Below are 12187 nucleotides of genomic sequence, written 5' to 3' on the forward strand. Positions count from 1 at the left end.
ACTCTGAATTATGACACCGACGAAGAAGAAATAGAGGGAAGCCACGCGCCGGTTTACTCTACCTTAAGATTTCCCGCGACAGTTAGTTAGCAAGAAAAGTACAACTGTTTTTTACATTTTATTATCAGCAACATGTCTGCTTCGTCGTAACCGGCTAAAACTATCACCAAATGCGTTGTAGCTACAAAACAACACATGTAAATCAGTCGTAGCGGTCCTAAATTAGACTGTTTGCTGTAATTTGTGAAATCTGCAGGTTATCAGTTCAGTAATGCATACAGAGGGGACACTGACACACACCACTGTTAGCACCATGGACACTGAGTGTGTGTCGCTGCTTCCGCGGGTGTGTGAGGTTCTGGCGGACTCAGGACGGTCCCTGCCCGATGATACCAGCCTGGAGAAGCTTCTGGACTGGTTCACAGGGCTCAACAAGGCTGGTTAGTACTGAACAGAGTGGAATAGTTTGGTCTTGTTTCATCGTTCCTCTGTCTTCTTTTGGAAAGGTTGAGTTTTCAGGTGTTATATGTGAAATAAATCTATGATCCACAACCAGTTCATGTCCACATGAACTCAAAGCAAACACAGTTCTTTGTAAAACAAAAAACAAAAAAAACCCCTCATATGTCTATTATAAATAAACAATAATAGTGACAATAAACACAGACACTAGAGAGAGTGTCATTGTGGTTTATTTTTTAATAGAAATAATTTCAGAGAAAATATAAAGCAACAAACCAATAAAAAGTACAATTTTGAAGTTTTATTGTGAAAACCAGATTAATCAACTGAATATAATAAATTGCCAAAGTGTACATTAGCATAAATTGACAAATTAGGCAGAAGAGGATATGTGAATGTGGTTAAGAGTATGTTTGTGTCTGTAAGGGTTGCTGGTCTTGTTGAGGAAAGCAGATGTAGTTAGGAAGAAAGTGGTCTGATGCCTCTAGAGCACAGCGGTTGAAACAGTTGGAGCCTCAGTCCAGGAGGCTGACAGGTCCAGGTAAGATGCTGCTCTTTGCTTTGGCAGCAGTGTTCCACATGGTGACACGAAACAGTTCTTTTTTTGATACCAGTGTCAGCTTTCTGCTTCGGAGCTGGTTTTATATTTCAGCACCCTAGCATTGTCCCACTCAAAGCAACATTACAGTGGAAAATCTGGTCCGTTAACATAATATTAATAGATAAAAATGTGTAAATGCAGTGCATACAAATTGCATGCAATGATGTTTATGAAATATTGTATTTAGGTATTGCAGTTTCGTACCAAATGTCAAGATACTTTTTGCCAATTATCTAAGCAATTTGGTCTGTGCCAAAGAAGTACTGAATTTTGCTATCCAGCCCTAAGTGAAGGAGCTGATGTTAAGCTTCCATTTAAGGCCTGGATGATGATGGTCCCTTGGAAGAATGTCTCCATAATGTTTACTCATTAATATTTCCACATAGTTTTCCCCCCTTTTTAAATCATGTCATATTATTGTGTGTATTTTTCAGTAGGCTTAATATAGACTTCAGTTATTTATGCCACGTTTTCCCTATGGAATTGTTGTTTACAAACTACAAAAGGCAAACAGAAAGGTAATTTTTATTTGTGGTTCAGTGTTTGTTCTTCTCCATTGAATGCAATGTATAATTGAACTATTGTTAAGCTCACGCTAAACTACTGCAAGATGGAGGCAGAGACAGAGTTTAGTCCAGGCTCTTTGCAGGTATTCTCCCTCCTAAAGTCCAGTTAATGCCTCTTTCGTTGTCATGGTAGGGGAAGAGGGGGGCTCTCATGTTGGTAGATGTGGAAAGGCTTGGCCCCCTATTGTGGTGGGATGAAGTCACAGGGGGTGGCATCTGGAGTTATCCATTGTATGCATTTGTGCAGATCATTGGCCAGGTGTGAATTGATTTTTTTTAATAGGAGATAGGGAAGGGTGTCGAGAGCCGCTTATTACCGTTCATGTTACCCAGGCCCTGTTTACACCTGTTGCTAAAATGTTTCCTGAGATATCCAACCTCAAGTGGACAGCTGTAATCCTGTCTGTTCACATCTGCATCCCCAGAAGTAAAAGTAGTAAAAGGCCATTGTCAGTATCTTTGATAGATTTTATTGTTGCATTCATGTATATGTTATATTTTACTGCTGTACATGTTTAAATACTGAGAATGTTGTACACTCTATGAAAGAGGACTTTAATGGAAGTTCTCATGTTTTAAGAGACAGAAATATGTATATGTTCACCATGGAAATGGGACCACTTTACATGATTTATAAAGTATAAAGCGATAATTTTTAAAGCATACGAGAATGTTGGCTCAATAGGTATTTTTAGCAGTGCTCAGTAATACTCTCTTACTATATTTCCATTTTTTCTTCTAATAAAGGTGGCTCTCTGCTCACAACCTGCCCATGCCTCCTGGAATTCATATCCACTGTGATTTCCAACTCCACCTCAGACCCTGCTGTCCTCTCCTTCACCATCAAACTCACTGGTTTAATGGCTGCCACTGAAGATGGCTTCAGGACGCTGCAGGTACGACTCAGCTGTGCTTTAATAAACTCTGAATGTAACTCAGCAAAGAACCTGACAAGTGTGATGATGATTCCCTGCAGGAGTGCTCTGCTCTGGACTTGGTCTTCAACCTTCAGCCCTGGCATGAGGCAGGGCTCTGGGATGATCCCTGCATACGTATTGGATGGATCCAGGGCATACGGAGCATGCTGATGCACCCTAAGGCTTTGTGTTTCTTTGTGCAATCAGGTGATCCATCATGTGGGAATCTCATTTTCTATTGTACAATCATAAGTTTGTATAAGAGGGGGAGGCTAAACGAAGAAATAGACTGAACTTTGAAGATGTTGACTTCGTAATGCCTCTCTTTTCCTTTCCAGGTTTTATTGATCCCCTCCTGCAGCTCCAGACAGACCCAAGTTTATTTGTAGCGTCAGCAGCCAATCAGCTGCTTGCACATATCCTGGTCTTCTTTCAACCTAATTCATTTCCAACAAGAAATGACAATGATAAACAAGCTGCAGATGGCGAGAGAGCACATACCTGCTTCAAAGCATCTACTGCTATAGACACAGAGCACCTGGTCCTCGATATGGAAAACTCCTCTGAATACACTGCTGTTATCATGATGATTTCTCAGTATCTCAAAGAGTCACTAGTTCCCAAAGAAAAAGCTCAGATCCATCAGAGCGTGCAGACCCTTAAACTGCTGGTCCTTCTTCTGAATCAGGCCAGACCTCCGCTCAGGGACGACCTACTGCACTCGGTCTTAGACTCTCTAGAAGCTCTGGTGAAAAGTGGACACAGTCAGCTCACACTGCCTCTGATGGACGCCGTTCTGGCTGCAAACAGGTACAATAACTCATATACACCGACTCACTAATTGAAAACATTATCTGCTACCTATGTTATTGTTGAGATTCCAAATTGTAGTTGATTTAATAAATTGCAGAATTTCTTTCATTCCACTCATATTTGATCAGACTGTAGCTGTAGAAAAACATCACACCTCAAATTATTCCTGTCAAGTTTCCAACCCTAAGTGGAAACAGCTCTAAAGCCGTCACAGACAGAACAACTGAGATAACTGTGGCTCTTATTTATCCTTCATGCATGAAATCACTGGAATGCCTGTTTAAATCTCTCTCCACTTCTCCTCAGCACTGATGAACAAGGTGTTACTCATCTTCTGTCTTCCATGTTGGAGATGAATAAACCTTCTGAGCTCATTCAGGCAGCAGCGGCTTTTCTCCGCCGAGGCCCTCGGTAAGCATCTGTTCACACTTCACACTCTCAGACACTCAGCACATGCACAGTTTGTACATGATCATGAGCAACTAGTAGTGCAGCAAACTATTAACTCATTTTGTTTCCATTTTCATTTCAAATCATTTCATTGATGCAGATACAGATGCATCCATTCTGAATTCCTGATACACACACCATACAGGGTTCCCACAGGGTTTTAAAAAGTCTTGAATTTACAATCTACATTTAATACCTTAAAAAAAGTCTTTAAAAGGTATTACATTTGATATGGTTGGTCTTGAGTTATGTTGCCATTGTTGGTTGGATTGTGTTTAAATGTGTCTTTAATGTCCAAGCTGCAAAGAAAGTAACATTAGTTTACTTGATTCCACCTGACAATTTATATTGAAATTAGGAACCAACAAGTGGTGCCAAGCACAACAAACCCCGCCCCTTGCACAAATTATCGTCTATTATAAGTAAATGGGAAGATTTTTTTAAAAATTCATAAAAAAATTTGAACTTTGACTTACTGTTCCCAAAATGTAATGAGCATGCTGCTACAGACATGTGAAATTTCATCCAGTCTAAGTAAATGGGGGGAAAAAAGCTTTAAAAAAATTCATTAAAAATTGAAACTTTAACCTACTTTTCCCTAAATTTAATGAGATCTATTCTGGATCACTGGCAATCTATAAACCCAATTTGGTATGAATTCACATAATAGTTTTGCTGCTAAAGTGTTAACAAACAAAAAAACAAACCAAACCAAAAACAATACCCCTCGCTTCCCCTTTGAGCGGGGCGGGGTAATTATCGTTAACTTTGCAGCCGAGAAATGACTCAGAACAGTGGGAATCAAGGCTTTGGAGTGAATAAATACATTTTCCTAAATTCTAGGAGTCACAAATTTTGCCAGCATGGTTGTGAAATGGGCATTAAGTTCAGTTCTAAGTAGTCTTAAAAAGGTCTTAAAAAGTCTTAAATTTAACTTGTAGGAATCTGAAGGAACCCTGATCATAGTCTTATCAGGGATGAATGACCAGATAGTATATTTAATTATCCATTCATCAGAGTTACTCTATAACATGTAAAACCCACTTTTCTACAACAGTTTTACATTGAGAGGAGCTAAAATAAGAAAATGCCGGTGAATCCTAGAAATCAGTGTACAGTGTGGACCTAACCAAAAACAAAAGGAATTTACCTTTAATGTATCTCATCCTGGAGGCTCAATGTATAGTATGTTACCTCATAGTAAAACTGAATTCAGTACAGTGGCGTGAAACTTTTCTTTGTGTTTCTGTGCAGTGACTCCACCCACACACCTAAGGCTGTGAGGACACTTTTACTGCCCCTTGACATTATCACCGGTCACTGTCTAGCAGGTGCAGACGCTGCAGGTAACACATGGATGGGCATTAAAAATGTTGACTCTTTTACATTTCCTGACTAAATCTTTATTCTGTTCCCTCAGCAGATCAGAGTTGGAGCCAAATGCAAGAGCAGCTGAGGGGTAAAACATCATGTATCTCCATCATCTGTATCTGTCTAACAAACACAGCTCAGATCACACTCATGGTGAGAATGAAGGAGAAACTAAGTGTAAATGAGAGCAAGGCTGAATCCCACTTCACCCCTTGGCCCCTCCCCCTTACCCCTACCCCTCTGTTTTGCACGTACACATGAAGGGGTTGTGTAATCCCGATTCTCGATTAGACAGAGAGGAAGGGCTAAGGCGGAGGGGTGTATAGCCTTTGAAATGGAGATTTTTCAGGACCACACTATGAACGGAGGGGTAGGAGAAATTTCCCATAATTCTGTACGAATCATTGGTAAGATGGAGGTAAACAGCCAAAAAGTGCAGCAATGTGATGAAAGAAACACACAAATGTATGTATTTTCTTTGTAAACAACTTCATCATTTGAACGACCGTTTAATGCCGTTTCAATGTGTTATAGATCACATTTCTGTGGTTTATAGTTGATAGCCGCAAAAAGATGCTTAAAGCCCATGCAACAGAGACGGTTTCAGCTGCTGACGGCATGATGAATACTTTCGGAAACAAAGTTGTCGCATCTGTTAATAGTGGCATGGATGACTGCTGATGACGTAACAGGTCATGAAGGGTTGTCCCATTTCATAGGAGAACGTTTCAAACCCTACCCCTTGCAGCTCCATTTCAAGGGGTAGGGCTAAGGGGTGAATTGGGATTGGGCCCAAATCTGTGTACGAACACTAAAAATTAATCAATGTGTCTTCTTTTAGCCCCCTGACGTCCTGCCCTGTCATCCTGGTTTGATCATTAGTGAAGTTGTGTCATTGTTACGGATCTGCAGCGGGGACTCCTCTTCTTCTTCATCCATCGGCTGCACTGAGGCTTTGAGGAACATCGTTGGAAGTGGGAAGGTTCAGAAATGTGCTCTGGAGGCTCTAGCAGTTCTCAGTAACTGCTCAGGTAACACTGTGGATATTTGAGGTTTTCTTGTTTACTTTTACTTACTGGAAAATAATACTATCATTTCAGAAGAGGCCACCATTATCAGGTTTTCCTTGAATGTGTCACCTGTAACCTACTGCAAATGATAAGAACCCTAAACACTAACTTGTATATGTGTGAGAAACATCAAGTATGTAAAGTTTGTCTTCCATCTTTCATGTTTTTCAGGAGCAAAGGATAAAGTAAATGAGGTGTTCACGGTTCTGATAAATTATCTGGACAACCCTAATTCTGACCCCACTGTAAGGTTATATTTATTATTATATGAACATCATTTTATTTATTTTGTTATGTGTTATTTCACTTGACTCACCAGTGTCATCAGGTCAGTGAATAAGGACATGAAGGCTGGGTTTCCTGATAAGGACTCCTTTTTAAACTAGGTTCAATCATATTTGATCAATAACAGTTAATGCTCTGCCATATAGTGTGAGACAAATTCCATTTTGATAAAGCATTCATATTAGCTATTAAGTTTCAGTGTCGATCAAGAAACTTTACAGACATTAGTTTTTAACTGTGCAGGGCTTTTTGGAATTTTAAGTGTGGATTTTCTCATTTTAAACCTAGTTTTCTAAGCTCTTTCTAAGTCTTTAAATATGTTCACACTGCAGGCTCATCTGTGAACTCAGATCTGTTTTTTTCATGACAGTATTGATAGTACAAATTACAAGTACAAATATGATCTTTTCAATTCTGATCTGGTCCACTTCCATACAGCAGTGTTTCCCAACCTTTTGGAGCCATGGCACATATTTTGCATTAGAAAAATCACCAAACAAAAATGTCACAAAAAATATATTTATTGAAATATAATGCAAATCTAGTCTCAATTTACTTACTCAGTGTGAAACCTGGGCCTGTTTAGTTGAACACAAAGCTGATATTCTTGCAGGAATTGAAGAAAGATGCACACAAATCTTCCTCAACAGCTCTGAGTCTCTCTCTTTTTTTCGTCTTTATATCAGTCATGCTTGAAAAGCCCACCTTGCATAGATAGGTTGGGGAGAAAGGGAACAGAACTGAAATAGCTTTGTTTTCCAGAATGGCTGCGCTGGAACAAGAAAGCTGAGAGGGGTGCGTCAGCGGCCCCTCAGACAGACCCCCCAGTTTACAGATTGAGGTCCATCATATAATAGTATGGGACACACACACCCTGCCCCAACCTGATACCCGGAGTACACGGCTAACCCGCTGGTCCACATATCACTAGTGAGGGGGGCTTTATGAACAGAGCGCACCACATCAGGGCCGGTTCACTTTCATTTTGCAAAGGGAAACAGAAGACCGTTGTTGTAGAGTGGATCATTGGTGCATGCAGTCGTATGTATCTAAATCACAGTGCTCGCTTACAGTACCAGTCAAGTGAAACTGGATAATCTTCCACGGCACACCTGATGATTTTGGCACACTGGTTGGGAAACACTGGACTATACAGTACGTGGTCCTTAATCGGATACAGAGCTGATCTTTTTCCACGTGACCTCAGTCTGAACAGTCAGATCAGAATTTGTACGACTTTTGTATTACTTAAAGTGGACATTCAACACAATTCTGCACTGGAGAGAGTCACATGAATCCAAAACATAAAGCACTGACAGGTACCTTTTAACTATTTTTACTGTGTATATGAACAGTTTTACTGAAGGGAATGATCCGAACACTTCTAACTCCACTGGTTTTGTGCAGGTTTACACTGGGATCTGAAATGGGCCACATTTTAAAAAACAACAGGACAGACAAACAAAGAAAAATCAGATCTGACCATTAAATCAGAAATGAGCACTTGGGCTGACAGGCTGAACGTAACCATTGTTGATGCAAACCAGTCCTTTTGTTTTAACTAACATGTTTAAAGTTATGAAACCAATTGTTTGAGCTTCTTCAAAATCTCCCACACTTTGTATTCAGACACTTTAATGTCCTCAGAGAGACACAGATTTTGTCAGTAGTAGTTGGTCACAGTCATCTATAATAAAGCTCTACTTGTCATTAGATTCCAGTCATCTAGTTACTGTGCTTTGCTCAGTTGTAATGGCTTTGCTAATTTGAAAAGGTTTCTGTCTGTTCCTCAGGTTCTACATAAGTCTTATCACGCTTTGGTGAAGTGGACGAGCATGTGGACGGACGTTATGACAGAGCAGCTCAGACGAGGTTTTATTCACATGCATCCTCCTGAAATCACCTGCTGGTTGTGTGTCTGTATGACTGTTTTGTAACATGATATTGTGGTTAGATCTCATCAAGGTGGTGAAGAAGCGTGTGTGTGACATGCGTTGGGAGGTGAGAGACTCCACAGTGGAGTTTGTGGGACAGCTGGCGTATTCGTCTGACGCCCTGCTGGACGGCTGCTGTACCACTCCTCTCCTCAGGGAGGTGCTGCAGGATCAAGAGAGTTATGTGAGAGCCAGCGCAGTCTCTGCTCTGGCACAGACTCTGACACGCAGCTGGCAGCAGGGGGCAGCACCAACACAGGAGCAGGTATGAAAGAAATAATAGTACATGTTAGCAACACCAACAGCACAAACAACATATCAAACAGATGTTGGTGCATTACTGTTCAGGAGTCCTCCAGTAGATTTGTTATTTTAAAGTTATCATACATATGCATTTTCAGTATCAAGACACATCCAGAATTTACAGCAGCAGTGTAGAGAAAAATTCATTTGGAAGTCACCATTAATAGTTCTACTGTATATCTTAAAGCGTTAATTATGCAAAAGAATTATGGTGCCAAAATGAGGACTTTAATGTTAGATATTGAAAATAAAATTTCACATTGAAAACACACCCTGAAACTGAAAAAAGAAACATTGGCGTTCAAAAATGTGTATTAAAAAAAGTTTTAAAGGGATCTAAACAGGTATTGGCATTGATAACCTTTTGCTGAAGTTTAAAACACGGACATCAAATACTATCTTATTTCTCTCTTTTTTTTTTTTTTTTTTTTTTTTTTTTTTTTTTGCATTTTGATGTGTTTTTGAATGACAATCCTATTATTTTTATTTGATGTCACTGTTTTATCAATGACAGTTTATAATTCTGATGTCATTTTCCTTTTTTGATCACGGTTTTTTTACAATTACTGTGGTTTTTCAGTTTCAACTTTCTGTCACCTTTTTGGCATTGAGGGGAGGGTTTGAGGGGAAGGGCTATGAGGGGGCAATATGCATATTATTTGCATATTGAAAACAGCAACACTTGGCTCAGTCGGCTGGACTCTGCTGGACTCAGAGAGACAGCAGGCACATATCGAGGCACGGGCATGGATCCTGTGGCCGCCCCCGGCTTCGTGCCACATGCAAAAAAAAATTTTCAATATCAAACATTAAAAGTCCTCATTTTGGCTCCATAAATAATGTGTTTCAATACTGAAAGACAGATGAAATTCACACAATAATAATAATGTATACCTGCTATAAAGAGAGAATGAGTTAAAATTATTTTCTTCCACACTAGTTTACATGTTAAAAATGTAAAAAGCGTTTTATTTAAACTGCTTCATCAAACTAATGTCACTAACACTGAATTGCTTTTGTAAAGAATATATTCAGAAAACATATTTAGATGTAACTTCTTTGCAATCTCCAACATGTGAATGAGTAACTGTAAATTAATTACATTTTGTAGTAGATGTAATAGATTACATTCATTTGTGGTTTAATTATGTAACGCTGTTACATCTCATTAGTTCCCACCGATTGTCCCATAGTGAATTTTTCAAAGTTCATTTATCAGAATCAGAATACTTTATAAATCCTAGGGGAAAATCTTGTGTGTTACAGTTACTCCCTGTAAGTATAATTAAAATAAATAGTACAATAATAGCTTGGAGGAGTAAAAAAGTTAGAAAGTGAAATTATCTTTAGCTTTAAATCTGTTGAACTGAATATTTAAATAAAAGTAAGTATTAAATAGATACAAGAATTTAACTAAGTTTAAAAATCTAATTAAAGGCGTGATTTAAATTTTTTTAAGACTGGTATTTTAGTAAAAGATAGTAAAAGTCCATAATTCCAGCTGAGAAGTGTCATATGTGGTAACTGCAGCATTCTATTAGCATCAGTGAATAGAATAGAATAGAATAGAATAGAATAGAATAGAATAGAAGGTTTATTGACATTGCCCAATAAAAAAACAAACCGTGAGATACAGTACAGGAATCAGTCAATCAAATTAATTGGTCTATTTAGGAAATGTTAGAAAAGTGCAAAAGACAGTTCCTGGATCTGCTCCAGAGTTGAAGGTGTTTATGTTACTTTGTCTTTGGTGGACGTAGAGACCAGATGTCCAGTGTTTTCAGACGCTGCAGTGCAGTGAGTCCTGAACGTCCACTCTGTGTTTGTCCCCAGACTGACATCGTGAACAGACTTCTGGGAATTCTGTCAGAAGACTCGGAAGGTTTCGCCAGGAGGGCAGTGGTCAAATTCTTCATCTCCTGGTTCTCTTCATGTGCCTCACACTCACCTCCGTCCTCTTCCTCCTCCTCTTCTTCACTTCTGATGAAGTCCGTGTGTTCAGTCCTTTCCCTGGGCAGCGCTGATCTGGACTGGGAGGTCAAAGTTCACACTCTGGAACTGGCCGAGCTCCTGATGGACGCGGTGCTTTCAGGTCAGCGAGGGTACAGGAAAGACCGCAACACTGACCCCGCCCCATCGCACCCCTACGCCGTCGCTTCAGCCCGGACACACTCACTCCACACACACGTCTGGTCAAACGGGTGGTGAAGAGTCCGGTTTGGTGGGTACACTGGAGAGTCTGGTGGAGGTGGGGGTGGTCTCCGTCTTATTGAGCGGTCTGGTCGACTGTGACCGACCTGTGGGACTCAAAGCCTGTCGACTGCTCCTAACACTCAGAGACACAGTTTGCTGTCTGGATGGGACTGCGGCCATGGCAACAGCTTCTACAGTAACCTGTGAACTGCCATGCCAGGGGTGGGGCCAGGAGATCACGAAGACACTGGGACAAACGACGAGGAGGGGTCTGAACGGTGCAGACGAGGCTGAGTCTGTGGAGTGTGACGATGTGAGCGCAGGAGTCGGCGGTGTGTGTGTTAGTGTGTGTGATTTGTTGAGATCTCTGGGTTTAGACGACAGATTGACCGTCCTGAGTCGGAGCAGTGACCACGTCCACAACTCTCCCCTGTCTCTGCTGCAGGACATACTGACCGCCAGCGCCGCTCACACCCACACAGACTCACAAACAGGAGAAGAGGTCATAGTGGACTGTTACTAGATGTCAGCCAGGAATGGATTTACAAAACACATAGTTTCTACAGCTGTTTTTCTAAAGCCAGAGTGTCATACATACAGCCCTTGGGCCAAAACCAGCCCACCACAGGGTCTATGACGGCCTGCCGGATAAATCTGTGAAATGCAAAAGTTACACTGAAGATATTAACAATTAAGGGTGTCAAAATAATTTTATTTCAGGGGCCACATAGAAGTCAATTCGATCTCAAATGGGTCAGAGGCAGTAAAATACTATCACAATAACCTATAAATAATGACAACTCCAAAATTTCTCATTGTTTTAGTGTAAAAAGTAAAAGTACCCGAACAAATATGAACAACCTGAAATGTCTTAAGAAAATTTAGTGAAATTTTAACAATATTCCGCTTGTTACTGAATATTTTGTGCCTTTGTAGATCCACTGTGATCTGTAAGTTGTAATACATATGTGTAAATGATAAACTGAGGCATAATATTGTTAAAATTGCACTTATTTGTCTCACGAAATTTCAGGTTGTTTGTTATTCACATTATTCACATTTTTTAAAGGATAGTTGTACATGTAAATATTTTCTTAATGTAATTTAACTTTTTTCTTGAAAAAGTTACTTTTTTCATCTTTCCTGAACTGAAATGTGTTGGACACTGCTGGTCTAAAGGCTTTGAACAGAATGATATGTTTAGTTCAGCCACACTGTGCCT

General features: G+C 40.0%; 1 protein-coding gene and 1 long non-coding RNA gene across 2 annotated transcripts; both read left to right on the forward strand.

Annotated features, from left to right (window-relative positions):
- Positions 1-42: 42 nt before the first annotated feature.
- On the forward strand, positions 43-11648 carry brat1 (BRCA1-associated ATM activator 1). Its single transcript, XM_030148592.1, is given in 13 exon segments — positions 43-440; positions 2377-2525; positions 2606-2753; positions 2885-3356; positions 3666-3770; positions 5064-5155; positions 5230-5333; positions 6022-6211; positions 6422-6495; positions 8329-8407; positions 8490-8734; positions 10606-10953; positions 10955-11648. Coding segments are annotated over 13 exon segments (2709 nt in total). The 5' UTR covers positions 43-271; the 3' UTR covers positions 11489-11648.
- Positions 6512-7973, forward strand: LOC115429285 (uncharacterized). Its single transcript, XR_003936760.1, has 2 exons — positions 6512-6975; positions 7692-7973. It is a non-coding gene; the product is annotated as an uncharacterized LOC115429285 (long non-coding RNA).
- Positions 11649-12187: the final 539 nt, after the last annotated feature.

Source organism: Sphaeramia orbicularis, chromosome 1, assembly GCF_902148855.1.
Source record: "Sphaeramia orbicularis chromosome 1, fSphaOr1.1, whole genome shotgun sequence".
NCBI lineage: Eukaryota > Metazoa > Chordata > Actinopteri > Kurtiformes > Apogonidae > Sphaeramia > Sphaeramia orbicularis.